Genomic DNA, 18,875 nt, shown 5'->3' with positions numbered 1-18,875 from the left:
TTAGCCACCCGTGTGCTGAAATTACTGTCCGAATGTTTGGGTAAAGGGGTTTCACCAAACCTGCCATTAATTTACACCTGCAGACCAGAAATGAGTGCAAAAAATGTAAAAGCATAGCAAGACAGTGTACTTACGCTGAATAAGAAATACAAAAGGCTACTGCTAACATTGAAGCTTATATGAGGAAGCTTACAATACACAAATTAAAGCTGAAGTCTTTGGTCAATGTGTTTATTTAATGTACAGTTATAGATGTGATAGGTTAATGTTTAGTACATCAGCATACAGCTATTCAAAAATGCTTTCAAGTGAATACATTAATTTAAAATTGAGTTCATTATGGACAGAAGTATTGATGCTTATCTGCCACACTCTGTGTGTCTCCGTTTCACTGCCAGACTGGAGCTTCTGAAATACTATCATGTGACCATATACCCTCTAGAAGACCCTGCCGGGCCCTCAGGGACTGACTCTTTCTACAGTCCTCCACTGCCTTGCCTCCCTATGCTCCATCCATCTGCTACATTCTGGCTGGCTGTCTGTTTTAGGGAGGATGAGCAGATGACACACCTTGTCATGGCACTAAAAAAAATCACACCTGCTCCAAGCCCCATCCTGGCCTTTAAGAATTACAGCAGACCTATTTTTCTTCATGTCCTACTTTATCCCGGTACATTAGCATACTGGTGCACCATCTCTGCAGAGACGCATGTGGTTCTGTGCAGTCCAGTCTAAAGAAAGACTGTGTGCAGCTAGAGGTTATAGCATGTCTCTGCGCAGCTGTTAATACGGAGCATATGCAAAAGGCTGCATACATTTAGTAGTGACCTTATTAATGCAAAGGGCATAAGGCAGGCTCTGTGCAGAAAATGATTAACCTGATCATGTATCACTGTTACAGTTCACCATTTTTAGTAGTGCATTTAGCTTTTACGCAATGAGCGATTAGCAGTCAGTCTGGTTCTGTGCCTTAGTTAGTATATAGCATGTAGAGAAGGCTTTGCAAGAAAATGATCACCCTGTTTGTATGCTACTGGTAATGTGTTGTCTGAGGTCAGTGGATAATGGTACGCAAACCCTTGTTTGAACAAGGTTAGCAGTTGTTTGTGGGTCATTGTTCATACAGCATAGAAAGACTTTTAGCTATTAGCAGCTGAACCGTTATGCACCACATCCATGCAGATCATCATCAAAGAAGCTGTATGTATTTAGCAGCTGGCCAGTCTGTGTGTTTATGCCGTCGGTCAGTTAGCCATTTCGCGAGTTTTAGTGTCGGCGGTTTTATTCAAATTTCAGGAGTATCGTGCATGACTCCAGTGATTTTTTTTTAAATTATTTTATAGTTTAGCAAACCTGTGTCACTACCCAGATCTATTATTTTGTGGTCAGAAAATGCATCTACTAGAAAAGCAGCTGCCAAGTAATGGAGACCGGTAAACCTATTCCAAGTACCATTTGAAACCAAGTATAAAATGTAAGCGGGACATGAACACCCCCTGACAGGGTAGAGTCAAGTGACAAACCCATTCATCACAAGCACATATCAAATAATAATAGAAAACAGATTTCTGCCACCCAAAACAATCAGACCTACATTCCCTTTCCAAAATCTAACGTGCATGTTGTGTGTCGATGAACAACCCAAGGGTCAAAGATGAAATGGCTGACTTCGGTTTACATTTCTCTCCACTATTTGTTAAACCTTTAACAAAAATAAGATCTCTATTTAGGCTCCGTTCACTGTCTGAGCTGGAATAACTCAAATAAATTTAAATGGACTCTCCTCTAGGGCTGTATATGTGTGTTCTTACCTCAGTCCACCTACTGCGTCGCCTCTTCCAAGGAAAAATGATAGAACATCTACTTCTCTGTATCAAGCAGGACATTAAGTGAGAGATTAATGCCAGTAGCCCATGTCTTTTCTAAATATTTTTAGGAGTAGGGATTGGCAAGATGAGAGTAATTATTATGGCGCTAAGTTCCAAATTAATTTGCCTTTACTGTGAAAATTATTTTGTCATTTAATAAAGCAGTGAAGCAGTGAAGCAGTCTTACATGAACTGTGTGGTGTCTATATCGGGAACTTAAATCACTGGCGAAATATGTAGGCAAAAAATGTGGGAAAAGCTAAAAAGTCATAGATCATGAGGTATGTAGTATAACACGGCAAGTGAGGAATGACTCATAGTGCCAGACAACCTTCTGGAAGAATATAACAAGAGAACTGCAGCACTACAGCCTGTGAGGCCACATAATTAATTCCCAAAGCTGCAGCATCTGCCTCAGTCACCATTCTAACTAGTTAATGGTGCCCAGGCTTCAGCAAGGCGATGCTAGTCAATTCAAAGCACATACATGTAACATCAACAAGAGTAAATAATCACTCAATTACTGGAGCCACAATAGAAACACAGGAGACAAGAAGAGAGCTGCAGAAGGTTTAGGAGACATTATTAATAGCGGGCAAGGTATAAACGAATAATGAGGCATAAAGATCACAATGGGATGACACTGAGTGAAACCACACTGGATATGAAGCAATTACACGATTATATCAGTAAGCTTGTTGTCTGAGTTTTGGGAAAGCTTACAAAAAGAAATCTGGACAGCAAACTGCAACTTGCATGCTATCCTCAATTCAAATGAGTGCCCAGGAAGAGCAGGGATTGGCAATATGACAGTAATTATTATTGCTGCATTGCTTTCGTTGTGGTTTAGATGTAGGAAGAATGCTGCAATGAAAAATCATTGGTGATGTTTGCAAGGTTTGGAAGCCACCATAACAAAAAATTGGATTTACTGATGTTATATTAAATCAATAAAATTGATATTCCGAATCACTATTTTTTTTTATATATATTCAGATTACAATCTATTGGCCATCAGTGTAAGACCCCCCATAAAATGAAGGTTAGATATGTGGATTTCTGTCCATACCAAAGGAAGCCCAGTATACAGAAGGCCACACAAAGGTTTGTTTTTTACTCTGCTTTTGGTTCCCTTTATTTTGTTTAAATAAAGTGATTTAGTTAAATATATCTCACAAATACATTATTTATAGCAATTTGCTGGTGGCTTTGTCAAATCATATAACTGAGATTAGACATTTAAAAAATCAATAAAACAAATGTTATTACAGAAAGGGAACACTTAATATTTTGCAGTTGTCTCGTTAATTTAACAGCTGTGACACCTTGCCCTGAGAGGCCAGGCAGCATGTAAAAGAAAGAAAATTGATTTGTCTACGGACTGCTTTGAAACAGCACAAAGCTATTCCAAGTGAAATTCCGAAGAATAATAGCTAATTATCCTTTGATGTTTACGAATTTTGCATTTAAATGATGGTCAGCTTGCTAATATATCTAATTCAATTTGCATTTTTCAATTTCTGTTGATAGATCCCTCAAATCATAATGTTCCCATATAGCTGTCTCCAGTTGCTTTTGGTTTGTAATTTTTTCCTAATTCAGCATCTACTCCTACCTGTGAAAATGTTCTGCCTCCAAGCAATTTTTTCTGGTGATTTTTTTCTTCATCCAGCTGTATGATCCCTGTGAGATTTTCCTACACAGACGCCACCATCACTCCCAGCAATTTCCATTTCTGCATGTCCTGTTTCCCATGACTTTTTACCTTTTTCTTTAACTGTGGCACTGCCTCTATAACCCATAATACAATTACCAGCTGTGCAGCGTCACGCAGGTCCTGCGTAAAGCTTCCAGTATATATGCGACTTCTGAAATTATGCTGCTTTATTGCATTGTTCTCCCAGGGACAAGATTTGCTTTGTAAAAGCAGAGTGTTTGCGACTTACGAGATATAAGTCGAGTCTATCCTACGACTTAGCCTTGTGTGAATATGCAGCCAAAATCCAAAACAAAAACACAAGGCCTCTCAGGCACATAAGCTCATAGCTCAGCAGTGCCTCCCCAGCCCAGTGGAATAAAATAAACACTGATCTTCCCCTTCGGTAATACTCTGCTCAACATTTTACTTCCTCTAAAAATCTGGAGCCCACATAGGGCTTGACTTGGGATTACTCACTACTTCATTTCTGCCTTGGGTAAAGCCGCAGCTTTGCACAGCTTCCCCTTGTCTTCTGTAATAGTCGGCCCGAGTTGGCCCTCTGTATAAGACAGAAACTGCCATTTACATGTGAGATCAGCAGCACGGGCTGGTGCTGCACATTTAATAATTGCAGACTTTGAGTGGCAACAGAATGGGCAGTAATTCCATGGTCAGAGCTGCAGCTCTGTCACCAACGGTCTCATCTGGCTTATCTCATCTCAGACGCCTGCATCAGACTCAGCCCCAGAGGGAGTGCTGTAGGGTGAGACTGCAGCCGAACTGTAGTGAATCAACACAGACAAAGAGTAGGCAATCTTACTCAAATGTGGCTGTTGTGCGTGCGGGTTTTCGTTGCAACTCCCTAATATGATGACTACTCAGAGAACTGACTGGCTTATGAGATTTGACGCCTGGGTTTGAACAGCTGACCAAAAACCTGCATACACACTGGCCCTTCGTGGATGAGATTTGACCCCCTCCCAGTCAGGCTCAGGAAGAACAGGGCGAGGTCACAAAGGGATATTGTGAAGAAAGAAAATAGGTTGATGAAAAATATGTGGATGACTGAAGTCTGCTTGTCCTTCAAAAAAACCTTTCATCTAAGGATGAACAACCAGAGTTATAATGACCAATAAATTACTTTGACTACTTATAATTATTATAATTCAAAATTTACATTGCTGCATATTGCAAAGATACATGTGAACTGACAATTGAAATGGAGATGAAAGGGCAAGGAATGACTCATGGAACATGGGATATGTCTGAAAGGCCTCAGTTAGAGCTGTGCATGTCCCTATGCACTCAACCGCAGAAGAACAAAGAGTGGGTGTGGCTTAAGGGGCGGGGCCTGTGACACTGGGGGAGAGGGGGCAGGGGGGGCACATGTACATGCAGATCATGCAGGGTTGTTGTCTCTCTCACTGGCTCCTTTACTCTCCCCCACCCCTTCCCTGTCTCTCAACATAAAATTCTAATTGCTTTATTGCCATGACAAGCATAATCTTACGCTGCCAAAGCATGGACAGGATTCCTGACACTAAGACATCTGTATTACAGTTATTCGAAATTAACAGAGAATTAATTGGTAGAAAGCATAGACAACAGAACACTACCAGGAATTATGGGTTATGTACCGATAATAATACAACAAAGATAAATCAGAAAAACTGCAGCTGAGAGACAGCTGCTAAGAACATAATGACTTATCTTGCATTGTGGTTTACTGTGTGGGGCTGCCCCACCAAGCTTAAGCTGGGAGAGTCCACCAGCTCCAGAGGCCTCTCAGCGGGCACAGGTAAGTGGCTCCCAGGGGACATGCCACCACAAATGACCCATTTTCTTACCCTGGCGATCGGGTCGGGGCTGCTGCTCTTTAGCTAGTCTGCTGCATGCTTGCTTACAAGCAGCCATAATTGCGAATCGGCTTTCTCCGTTCAGAGCATGAGCTTCAGTGATCGCATTCCCTCTTCACTGCCTTTGCCTGCAAATTGCTCGGCATTTACGTACGAATGCCCTTTCAACTGGGCCTGCACTGGTGGAGGCCGATGCTCCTGTACTTTAACTCACCCAGTATCCTGGAAGCTTTTGGGATAGCAGTAGCACTTTGAGATCACGGCTTCATAGATATCATTACTCTGTCCCAAACACGACTAACTAAAAGTTTGCAGTGGATCGGTATTTGCTAGCTGTGGACCAGGGAAGGAGGTCAGAAGAGGTGTATTGCTTGAGTCTGCAAAAATAAAACACAGCTGGCACAGTAATAAAGATCAACTTAAAATCCTTACCTTTTCACTCCCGCCCTTAAGGAGGCCGAGTATCTCCAATCTGCACTTGGAGGCTTTGGCTGCAAAAGAAGATGGTGAAACATCAATGGAGAGACAAGGAAGTGCGTCTTTCTGCGGTCTTCACACATCAGACAATGTGCTTTTAATTAGGATGGGATAGCAATGCATGTCCTGACATCTGTTAAGACAGAGGCGCTGAGAGGGCGCGCCCAGTTCACATCGGTGCCCTTCATCAGCACGATGACTTTGAGAGATAAGCTCTTTACCACTCTAATCCATATCAGGCAGGATTAAAGAGCCATTGCTGACTCAACTTGCTCTTTCACACACACATCACACAGCCCTAAAGCCTCCCTAGCAGAAAGCTTTTACATTGGGCAGTTAAGTTGCGATTAAAATGCACTAATGTACATCTCATTAGGTCTGTGATTGGTTGTCTCAGCTAATCAAAACCACCCCCTAGCATACAGTTGGCTAGTTTCCATCAAAACCATCCTCCAGTCTGTAATTGATTATCTTTGTGACTATGGCCAATCCTTTATTAGCACTGTGGGTGTCAATACAGCTAAATCTTCACATTTGGCAGCAGCCTTGAACTGAGTATCAGGCAAAAGGTGCCACGGCAACAACACAGAACTACTGGTGAGGTCATAAAAGGTAGAATCAAACAGGGAATTTGCAGGTTCGTCTGTTTGGATGGAACATTTACTTGGAGTCTCCGTTGTGGAAGGTAGATGTAACATGTTATTCAATGACAACTGTCGAAGCATTACAATTACAGCTCAGTCAAAGAGAAAATACAATTTTGAAGTTCCCCAACTTGGTGCTTCCTAGTAACTACACTCTCAGAATAAAATGGCAAAAATGTGTACCTTTGTTTGTCACTGTGGCTGTACTCTTGTAACTGTACCTTTTAAGGTACAGAAATGGATTCTGAGAAACATCCCAAAGGTACAAACAGCGTTAATGTGCCATCAATGTATGTAACACAGTAGCTGATTCTGAGGCAGTGGATATAACCTGACATGTGATTTTAATGCTAATCGCCTACAGGTCATTGGTGTGTGTTACATTTCTATACAGAATCAATGTATTGTAGTGAATACTAAATATATGATGTGAATACTAAATATACTGATGTGGGCTAATAAGGCTGTGCTGTAATGTATGATATGATAAGTTCTATAGACGAAAGACTGATAACTGTTTATACCTCAGAACATGACATTTTGCTCTCTGCGAAACTCAGTACTAAAGGGTCTGTCTCTACTCTAACCCTCATTCAAATTGCAAATAACATAAGATAGCAAACTCTGAAACACATGTGGATTAAAATACACTCAGAAAGACAAGCATGTACATTCCTACGTGAAAGTTACAGCTGCAGTCTATACAGTTACAGCTATTTTAAAGTTCTACCTTGTGTATGACAAAACTTACAGTCACACACAAAATAACACATTTGTTTCAGGACATTAATGAACATGTGTGAACTCGTACAGAAACACAAACACAAACGAAGAACTTACAGCGATTACTAAGTTCAAAACCTTTAAAATGCTTTATATTTTTTCCATAGTCAATTGGGCTCTGAAAATTAGCGTGAAACCTGTGAGGTCGCCTGGCAAATCAAGTGGGTGCTGTGGAAAATCCTAGAAGTCTTATGAAACCTCAAGCTGGCCAAGCTTCTGACAGGCCGAACCCGATACGGAGCTGCCTTCCCCTTTCCATCAGGCAGGCCTGCTCTCACTCTCTCTCCCCATCACATGGCTTATTTGCAGCTCGCCCGCTGTCAGGAGTGGATGAGCACTACTGAGCTTAGCCACAGCTCGGACTGCTGACAGTCACACCTTGCATGGATACAGCACAAAACGACCAATCACAGCACTCCCTCTGGTCGCCCAGCCCCCGATGCCCACACCTCCTCACATTAATAGGAAGACGTTAGGTTAAAATAAGCTGAGAGAAAAATGCTTATCTAAAGACCTGCCTTTGCAGATGATTTACATATGTTTTAAATGCATACCAATGATCTTCATTGTATAAGGAGTGCATTTCAACATTCATCCTTTTCATGCTGATTTCAGCGACTGAAATGCTAGGACTGCTTTAGCTTATGAACATCCTCTCCAACAGCAAAGCGGTAAATAACGGCAGCAGTTTGATTACATCCAGACGCCCACCTCGGCTGTGGTGAGTCATTCAAAGCTGGGCTGCCTTCATGACAATTAACAGCTGTGGCTGTGGAGCCAGGAACGGATAGACAATCTGGTTAGCACAGAACAGCACAGGTTAACAGAGGGAGGACAGAGCACAGGCTAATGCAGACTAACAGATAGAAACACAGGCCGGTGGCGATGTATAGCTTCTAACAAACGCCTAGTAGTAATTTCAAAGCTGAAAATGGAAGACCAATGAGCAAGACACACGTTTGAATTAATCATACACAGAGCCAGGACAAATAGCAGTGGTAAAGGCCCACAGTCAAAATAAAAAAGTGTTTTACTTTTCACTCAGGACATTCGTTTATGAGAACAAATGTTTCAAGAGTTAGAAAAATTGCAATGAAAATGCACAGTACAAAAAAGTGTACAAGTACTAAATTTCAGTTTTCTAGAATACCAGCTGACTTAAATAAGGTTTGACTGGTGGACGCAACTGTACGTTAATGAGTTTTGACACAAAAAAAAAACCCACACGCGCAGGGAAAGACAAATTTCCACATACTTGCATATTCATTTTGCAAAAATACATTACATTACACTCTATCCATTTTATACAGTGACAGCAATAAATTAATTATAAGGCCACAAGAGATTTTAAATATTTTGATTTAAATCTCAAGACAGGAAAGGTAATTAACCATGTTTCTCCAGGACTGGCATACAATGAGATTTACACAAAATTGCTTTAGATAAGATCTACTAGATAATAAATGAAAATGGGTTATTTTACATCCTATAATGGTTTACTGCTAACTGGAATAAAGCACCCAGGACCCCACCCTGTTTACAGTTAGGGAGATCTGAATTAATGCTCACTGGAATAAGGCACCCTGAACCCCACCCTATTTACAGTTAGGAGATCTGAATTAATGCTCACTGGAATAAGGCACCCAGAACCCCACCCTGTTTACAGTTAGGAAGATCTGAATTAATGCTCACTGCTCCTACAGGTTGCTCACCAGTGACATAGCTTAACCTGTATTACTCAGTGGAAACAGATCAAAAAAATAATATTAAAAAATTGCATAAACAAGGGACAAGGCAGCCAATCCACAGGAACAAAGAATGCATTTAATAATTCTTATTTTTTTTAAGTATAAATATTTTACAGATTATGGCATTATACCAAAAACCAACAGGCACCAAGCAGGACAGTGCAACTTTTCAAACCTTGTAAATACCCAGAAGACTTTGCAGCTGAACGCCTGCATATGCAGCTGTAGCAAAGTAAGTGAAAAAGGATTCGGCAGAATGGCCAGGCTGCAGGAGGGTGGCTGTGACCCCAACCGATGCTGTACACACACCTGGATGGAGGCATCGGGCATGCTGAGTCTGCGGACGAACACCTGGCTCTGGCCACTCTGGCCGGTGAAGAACCGCTCGGAACCCATGGTGCCACCAGGGACCCCGGTGTTGTAGAACATGAAGGTATCGCTGCCTGAGGTGGCAGTCAGGCACGTCTTGTAGCAGTAGGTCTTAGTCAGCGAGCCGTTGCCCCGAACCTCAATGTAGTGCGGTTCCACCTTGAGGTCACGTCGCAACACAACATTGTTATTGGGTTGCGACCCACCCCCAGCAGCTCCAGCACCACCAGCAGTACCCTCCGTTGGGGCTTTCTGGGAAACACAGCAGGGGGAGCAGGATCCCGGCTGAGTACAATAGGCATGGCAGCGCACGATAGCCAAGACCACCACGGTCAGGAGGAACACAAACGTAGTTGCACTGAGCGCCACAATCAGGTACAAGGTCACGTTGGAGAACAAGAGTGCACTATGAGGCCGGATGATCTTCTTGGGGTCAGGGGTCAGCTTGGGCGGGACCTCCAACACGGCTACATTGAGAGTGATGGTAGCAGAGAGTGGGGGCACACCGTGATCGCGCACCAGCACTATGAAATTGAAGAAGGTGGAGTTGTCCTCCACCACTTTGCGAATAGTGCGAACCTCGCCCGTGTGCTCGTGCACCTTGAAGAGGTCCGGCTCGCTGACCTGCTCAAGAGAATAGAGCAGCCAGGCATTGGGGCCGGTGTCAGCGTCGTACGCCGCGACCTTGGTCACTAGGTGTCCTGCCTCCACGTTCTTCAGCACAGTTTCAGTGAATCGCGTGCCATTGGCCAGCGGACTGACAATTTTGGGAGCGTGATCATTCTGGTCCATGACGTAGACGTAGACGGTTGCCACGCGGCTGCGTGGAGGGACACCCCCATCTTGAGCCTTCACCTGGAAGTGGAACTCCCGCAGAGTCTCGAAGTCAAAGGCACGCAGGGCGTAGGCCTCCCCCGTGTCTGCCTTGATGGCCACATATGACGTGACGGGGATGCCGTGGTTGTTGTCATTAAGGACAGTGTAGGTGATGCGGGCATTCTCATTAACATCTGCATCCTGGGCCCTGACAGTGCAGAGAGAGGCTCCGGGGGTATTGTTCTCTGATACATAGACGGTGTAAGATGTCTGCTCGAAACGCGGAGAGTTGTCATTCACGTCTGCCACATCCACCTGAACGATCTTCTGAGAAGAGAGCGGAGGGGTGCCACCATCTGTGGCACTGAGCGTTACGTTATAGCTAGCTATGGTTTCACGGTCCAGGAAGGCCGATGTAACCAAGGTGTAGTAGTTCCTGAAGGACTTAATCTTGAACGGCAGGCCTGGAGAGATCTCCAGGTTCACCAGCTTGTTGGAACCCGAGTCTCGATCTGTTACACTGATCAGTGCCACCACCGTGTCAGTCCGTGCATCTTCACGTACGGGGCTGGAGAGCGAAGACAACACGATTTCTGGCACATTGTCGTTCACATCAACCACTTCCACAACCACCTTGCAGTGTACAGCTACAGCTGATGGGCCCTTGTCCATGGCCTGGACATACATCTCATAGGAGTTCGTCTCCTCAAAATCCACGTGGTTGCGTACTCTGATCTCACCTGAATTAGGGTCTATGCTGAACATCTGCCTCACCCTCTCTGGGGTATAACTGCTGAAGGAGTAGTACACTTCTCCATTGGAGCCCTCATCCATGTCTGTAGCATTTAATTTTATGACTAATGTGTCCTTTGGCGAGTTTTCCAGCAACTTCACTTTATACACTGAGGTGTCAAACACGGGGACGTTGTCATTAGCATCCAGCACACGCACGTTTATTTTCGCGGTGCCAGTTTTTGCGGGCGTGCCCCCGTCAACGGCGGATAGGACTACATGATGAAAAGGGGTCTGCTCACGATCCAGTGGTTTTTTAAGAACAAGCTCTATCATTTTATTACCGGGAGAAGGTTTGCTGGAGTCCAGCGTAAAATGCTCGTTGGGACTGAGTCGGTAAAGCCGTATTGAATTGGAAGTATCATCGGCATCTTGCGCGCTTTCAACAGGGAACCGAGCTGCCGGTAAAGTCGATTCTGAAATGTCCAGTTGGTACTCGTCCCTTGGAAATTGTGGTGCGTTATCATTTACATCAAGCACCTCCACATCCACATTGTACACGTCCAAAGGGTTCTCCAGAACCACCTCCAGGCTCAAAATACAAATGCTACTAAACTCGCATAGCGTCTCCCTGTCTATCCTGTCGTTAACATACAATTTTCCGTTTTTATGATTGATGCTGAAATATCGTTTTGTGCTTTCCGAATTAATTTTAATCCGTCGGGTGGAGATCTTTCGTAGATCTAGACCCAAATCTGTCACAATATCTCCTACCACTGCGCCCTCCTCCAGTTCCTCGGGAATCGAATAGCGTATTTGTCCAGATACAAGGCCACAAAATAAAAATACGGAAATAATGGAAATAGGCACATACTTCTTTATGCTGTTACATCTCCCAGCCCGAGCCATCGCAAGCCCACAGAATCCGCAGACGGATGATTATCAGCTTTCCGCCTTTTCAGCTTGCCGTACCTTTCCTCGAGCCACCACATTAAAAATGCCTATTATAGGACACACCGTTATATGCCAGAGGGCCAAAATATCCTCTCCGACACGTCATAAAGGCGGTTTTTCATTGATACATCCATGCTTTTCTTTGTTCCTTCTAATTTCCTCCTCGCCACGGCTGTCTCCGGTTTCCTTCTGCTCTCTCGCTTGCTCTTGCGCTTTCTCCACTACTCTGCCTGTCGCTGTGCGCGGTGGTGTCTATGCTGAGCTGCGGGGGAGGGGTGCGAGCGCAGAGATCGCCGGCTGCATTTCAGCACCTCCAAAAAAATTATGAAAAACGGAAGCCAGATGCAGATTCCAAGAAGTAAATCTGTATTGTTACCGCCAGTTATTATATTTTGATTTGTTATTTAGATATATATTTATTTACTATTGTTTATTCAACAACACATGTAACTGAAAATCGCGGAGTCTCTAATTTTAAAACAACGCCCCGATCATTTTAACGAGACCCTTTTGTTTCGATTGAAAACTGCGTTATGAAATTGCCTAGCAATGATGCCCGGGATAAAAAGAAATATATTATGTATGGCGCACGATAAACTTATAAATAATTCTACAGTATGGATTTCAGTTCAATTTTCCCAGGTCGAAGTATCTAATCAGCACCTCATTTTAGTTAGCAATTACATCTCACCACGGTAAGGCTGGGCGCTCCTCGTTTGCCAAGCGCTGTATTCAAAACGGTCCACAGACAGGCTGTCTACACGTCTACTAAGATGCGCTTTTATCCAAACAGAAAGCTCCCAAAACGTTTTGTTTGGTGCATTTCACAATTGTTGTTGTTTGTTCTAGGCCACCACTGGGTGGTCCCTAATTCTCATAATACCACCAGACTGACCCGAGGACGCTGACCGTATTATCCGGCTCATCACCAAGATTCCCTTAAGTGGCCCCTAACTTAACCACCAAGATAAACTGCATCCCGATGTCAAAGGTAAAAATGGGATCGCTCAGAAAAATCATGGCTATGTGGTGGGAAAAGGGAAACAGGAAATTCCCACCAATGCGCGCTGTGGTCTTCAGCGCAGCACTGTGCTTAAAACCTACAAAGTGCTGTAGTTTGGTGTTTCTTAGTACGTTATTGTGTTTAATTATTGAACAGGGAGAATGAGTTAATCAATAATTTGTCATTAACTTTACTTATAGGATGGTGCAGTAACAATAATATGGCATAACCTTATATGGCTAGTTTAGCTTTGCACTCCTATAGGTAACATATATCTGATAGTGATATTTTCAATAAAAATAATAAAAGTGTAAAATGACAAAAGGTTAATCCCTTCCTGGGTGTACACCAGCTTTATGCCCTGGCTAGGCTCCAGGCCTCCCATGTCCCAGACCAGGATAAGTGGTTAAAAGATGACAAAATATATAATTTCACCAGGCTATTGTGTACATATAATATTATTTCTACTTGGAGCTGAATTCAGGGTTTATAGATATGGCACTCTAATAAAAGCAGAGCAGCAACTTTTTATGAATCAATAAAAAAGTACCACAGCAGCAAAAGCTAGATCACAGCCACTGCAAGCTAATGATTTAGAGAATATCACATAGCCATTAAACCCTCCAGTTCTGTGCTCCCATAACCTCTCTCATGACCCTAAGCATTAGCTGCAGTTAGTAGGAGTATCACCATATAACCAACAGTAAACGCATGCCAGCTCCGTGTCCACGTTCGTGTGAATTAATCTTTCACTTCTTTGTAATAAATGCCAGCCTCAGTAGTGCATTAGCATTTAAATGTCAAATCAACCAAGACAAGGTGCAGGTCTGTGATCACAGGTGATGGAGACTAGAACTTATAACCTGAATCATTCTTTCCTTCTTCCATCCAACTAAAAGTCACACTGTCGATTAAATGTGTGTAGGATCTTGCAGGGGGAGTATTGGGACAGTGTAGGGGTGTAGTGGGGATAATGTAGGAGCAGTGTAGGATGGTGCAGTGGGAGTATGGGGACAGTGTGGGGGTGTAGTGGGGATGATGTAGAAGCAGTGTAGGATGGTGCAGTGGGAGTATGGGGACAGTGTGGGGGTGTAGTGGGGATGATGTAGGAGCAGTGTAGGATGGTGCAGTGGGAGTATGGGGACAGTGTGGGGGTGTAGTGGGGATGATGTAGGAGCAGTGTAGGATGGTGCAGTGGGAGTATGGGGACAGTGTGGGGGTGTAGTGGGGATGATGTAGGAGCAGTGTAGGATGGTGCAGTGGGAGTATGGGGACAGTGTGGGGGTGTAGTGGGGATGATGTAGGAGCAGTGTAGGATGGTGCAGGGGGAGTATGGGGACAGTGTGGGGGTGTAGTGGGGATGATGTAGGAGCAGTGTAGGATGGTGCAGTGGGAGTATGGGGACAGTGTGGGGGTGTAGTGGGGATGATGTAGGAGCAGTGTAGGATGGTGCAGTGGGAGTATGGGGACAGTGTGGGGGTGTAGTGGGGATGATGTAGGAGCAGTGTAGGATGGTGCAGGGGGAGTATGGGGACAGTGTGGGGGCATAGAGGGGATGATGTAGGAGCAGTGTAGGATGGTGCGGGGGAGTAGGGGGACAGTGTGAGGGCATAGTGCGGATGATGTAGGAGCAATGTAGCATGGTGCAGGGGGAGTATGGGGAGAGTGTGGGGGTGTAGTGGGGATGATGTAGGAGCAGTGTAGGATGGTGCAGTGGGAGTATGGGGACAGTGTGGGGGTGTAGTGGGGATGATGTAGGAGCAGTGTAGGATGGTGCAGTGGGAGTATGGGGACAGTGTGGGGGTGTAGTGGGGATGATGTAGGAGCAGTGTAGGATGGTGCAGTGGGAGTATGGGGACAGTGTGGGGGTGTAGTGGGGATGATGTAGGAGCAGTGTAGGATGGTGCAGGGGGAGTATGGGGACAGTGTGGGGGCATAGAGGGGATGATGTAGGAGCAGTGTAGCATGGTGCGGGAGGAGAATGGGGACAGTGTGGGAGCATAGAGGGGATGATGTAGGAGCAGTGTAGGATGGTGCGGGGGAGTAGGGGGACAGTGTGAGGGCATAGTGCGGATGATGTAGGAGCAATGTAGCATGGTGCAGGGGGAGTATGGGGAGAGTGTGTTGTAGTGGAGATGATGGAGCATTGTAGGGTAGTGCAGGGGGGTTATCGGGACAGTGTGGGGGTGTAGTGGTAGGGCCATCAGAAGCATTTTGAATGTGGGGGGGACACAATGGCATAAAACTAATATTTTATGTTAAATGGGGGGGGGGGTCCAAACGAATAATTATGAAATGTGAGGGAGACATTAAGATTCAATTCAGATTTAATGACGGCGACGCCCATGTGTAGTGTGGATGATGTAGCGTACGGTAGTGCAGGGGGAGTATGGGGACAGTGTGAGGCTGTTTGAAATAAAATTTGCTTAAAACAATTTACACTAACAGCATTTATAATTATCCCATTATTTAAACATCTTTCATATTTTTGGTGACATATGTAAGATAGTTATGGTTAGATTTATCAATAATCTAAGGTTAGATTTATCAATAGCAAATTGCTGCTTAAAGAACTCAGTAGTGGAATTGAAAATTCAGAGTTGTTTGAAATCCGTCACCCTATTGGTGCACCTGTTGACCTATAATCACACTGCACACTCCAAGGTGCGGTCAGCTGAAGGCAAACAGTGCCACATTCAGCCAAGGTGAGCCATCGCCACTGAGATACATGCATGCCTAGCAGACAGTCAAATGGATTTCACGCCCTGGCAGGAGACAGGAAAGCAGAGAAAGTGGTATTTGGAGAAAGCAGAGCCAGAGCTACAGGCAGGGCTGGAACATGAGCTGCAGGATGTACTCAAATTATACGCTGAGCAGGGAGGGGCAATGTTACCTAATTCACATTCAGAAAACCTGCCGCCCTTGCTGTGCACAGGGGGTGACGACCTAAAACCCTCCCCAAACTGGTACTTATTCTTCATCCTGTGTGTGAGTGGTGTTTCAGTTTCTGAGAACCTGTGACGTTAGATGGATAATAATTAATGGTCATGTTCAGTGGTATAATTACTGCGATCAATTGTATGGGATACTGTTAGTGGTAGAGTCACATACATTATTGAAGTTGCCCAACTTGTTAAACTTATTGAGTGTCAGCAACTCGGCAACTGTGTTCTGACTGGACGACCTGCTGATTTGGACACCGACAGCCCATCTCATTTATGGCGCAGAATGTGAATGTGCATGCTGGACGAGTGCCTCGTACGTCTGCGCGGAAGGCAGAGGGACGGAAGCAGTGTGACATTTAGCCAACGCCTCCGTGGGACTGCATGTATTCATGGAAATCCAGCCATCTAGATCTCATCACTTCCACCTACAGACTCACAGCGCTAGACCTACCTGCTGCAGCTCTCCACTTCATCTGCTGTCTGTCTGGGATGTGCAGCACTGTGACTAGAAAAGGACAGGCCTGGCTTCAACACTTTAGAAGCCGTTCGTGTACTCCCAAATTTGTAGGCAAAGAATAAATAGCCTACTTGTGAGGTCAGCGATGTGTTTGTTCTTGTTTAAACATAGATACATTCGCTGTAACCTTCCCAGACTCCTGTAATTATAATATCTCACATTTCCCCCTTTCCTCTCTCTCTCCTATTTTTGGAAGCCAATGCAAACCCATCTTGGTTTAGTCTCTTCCATGACGGCATATGAATATTAACTAAGAATCTCGGAAATGAGAAGTGAGAGGCTGGAATCATATGCAGGGCATCCCCTGTATTTTGGGATCTATGCTTCCGGAAATATGCCCCAGCCTCGTACCATGACTATGCATCGGATAAGTGGTTGTAGAAGATTGATGGATGGATTATTAGCGTTATTAATATCATGATTATCCTAGATTAACTTTCAGATGACTTATAGATTTAGAAAGAAAAATGTTTGATATTTCACTTGCGCAATTCACATTACGTACCTTAAAGAAGCCTCCCTTCAGGGTACAAGGTGACAACCATGAAAATAAGCATTTCCACATCTCCTGTGAAGAGATTTAAATATATAGCCGATGCTGTGGTCTAACAGTTATGGAGCCATTTAGGTCACAGCCAGACCTCTCTTGGGCCACACAAAAGATTCAGAGATGAGTGTCTGCTGTGCTGGTCACTGTGCTCATTAATAGGGGAGCTTGAACCTCAGCATTAGCTGCTGGTGAATGTTGTGGCCCACAGGGACGGAGTGTGGCCTCACTGGCTCTCAGATCAATCGCACATCTCACACTTCCTACATTCACTCACAGTCTTTAAGTCTCAGTGAATAATACTTCTATATTTAATTATAGTCTCATAGCTCTTACACTTATGGGATGTCAATTTACACTCTGCTGAAGACTCACTGCTTCTCTCTCCCTCCCTCTCTCTCTCCCTCTCTCTCTCTCACACACACACACACACACACACTCACACTGCAATAGATTCTTTCACACCCACTCACATTCATGACATTCTTCCACAATGCACACACAAATATGCTCATTAAATCTATGTAAATATATGTTATATATGTATATTCATACATCAAAATGCAAGTTCATATGCCCAAAAGCTCAGATAGAAAAAAACACTGTAATATGACAATAAGTGTCATATTTTAATAAATGCTGAAATACTACTACAATACTACATCACTAAATTACAAACACAAAACTGATGTAGATATCCTAAACACACTCACATAAGCACACACACAGACAGTTCAGGTAGAAAAGTTACGCAAAAAATAGAAGTAATCCATTTCAGATTTAAATTACAGTTTACTAGCATTTACTGCATTCGATACCCTTTCATACCTGACATATTGCTGAATGTGTGGAGGAATTATTGCTTTGTAAGTTCCTTTGTGTCTCAAAAATATTCTTCTGTAGAGATACTTCCGTCAGCTATTACACACCTAGGAAAAACATCAGGAGCGATCTGCAGGACAGGGGTAATGTCTAGAGAAGCTAATATCAACCTCTAAAGGCGCAAACTGGTACTGCAACAGCAGCGATAGGCTTCTCTAACACTTTCACCCACACTCTCCCTGTAAAGACACAGCTGAGCATTTCTAATGCAGACCAGAGAGCAGCAAATCCTGGGAGGACGGGGCTGATGGGAAAACTGTGTCAGCACTCCATCTGAGACAAACACTAGGAAGCTCTACTAAGCCAGCCGGGGCTGCGCATAGCCAGGCACGCGAGGACAGGGGGTTCAATGCAAGGACAGTGTGAGGGCATAGTGGGGATGATGTAGGAGTAGTGTAGGATGGTGCAGGGGGAGTATGGAGGCAGTGTGAGGGCGTAGTGGGGATGATGGAGGAGCAGTGTAGGATGGTGCATGAAAAATATTGGGACAGTGCGGGGGCATAGTGGAGATGATGTCAGAGCTGTGTGGAATGGTGAAGGGAGAAAATTGGGACAGTGTGGGGGCATAGTGGGGATGATGTCAGAGCTGTGTAGGACGGTGCAGGGGGAGTATGGAGGCAGTGTGAGGGTGTAGTGGGGATGAGGGAGGAGCAGTGTAGGATGGTGCAGCAGGAGTATCGAGGCAGTGTGAGGGTGTAGTGGGGATGACGCAGGAGCAGTGTAGAATGGTCCAGGAGGAATATGGAGGCAGTGCGAGGGTGTAGCGGGGATGATGGAGGAGCAGTGTAGGATGGTGCAGGTGCAGGGAGAGTATTAGAAGCCATCACAGCAATAGTGAGGGACAGTCTAGTATGAGAACACTGTGACTCAGTACAGGGACAGCATGAGGACACTATAGACACACACTAGGGACAGTGTAAAAACAGCAAAGACAGAGAAGACTAAAGATTGTGCCACCAGATGGAGGTGGTTCATGCATAATTAGGCTTCTTTCTTGGGCAAAGGTTGCCTTAGGCAAATTGTGATGTTCTGCCT

At 44.4% G+C, this 18,875-nt stretch overlaps 2 protein-coding genes across 22 annotated transcripts in view; both read right to left on the bottom strand.

Moving 5' to 3' along the window:
* Window positions 1-18,875, bottom strand: part of LOC125750551 (protocadherin alpha-C2-like) — a 138,026-nt gene that overhangs the window by 13,811 nt on the left and 105,340 nt on the right. For 20 of the 21 annotated variants that reach the window (XM_049028556.1, XM_049028559.1, XM_049028557.1 and 17 more), the window contains one exon: window positions 5,856-5,914. In XM_049028556.1, coding sequence (XP_048884513.1) covers window positions 5,856-5,914 — 59 coding nt within the window. Of the gene's footprint in view, window positions 1-5,855; window positions 5,915-9,384; window positions 12,364-18,875 lie in introns of those variants that run through there. The other variant, XM_049028552.1, reaches the window with a different exon arrangement.
* LOC125750555 (protocadherin alpha-C2-like) overlaps window positions 5,889-18,875 on the bottom strand; it is a 186,409-nt gene continuing 173,422 nt past the window's right edge. The window contains exon 4 of the transcript XR_007400375.1: window positions 5,889-5,914. The gene's annotated coding sequence lies outside the window, so the exon portion shown is untranslated. The remainder of the gene's footprint in view (window positions 5,915-18,875) is intronic.

The sequence above is a fragment of the Brienomyrus brachyistius genome, chromosome 10 (assembly GCF_023856365.1).
Source record: "Brienomyrus brachyistius isolate T26 chromosome 10, BBRACH_0.4, whole genome shotgun sequence".
NCBI lineage: Eukaryota > Metazoa > Chordata > Actinopteri > Osteoglossiformes > Mormyridae > Brienomyrus > Brienomyrus brachyistius.
This window is presented reverse-complemented; position numbering and strand designations above follow the sequence as displayed.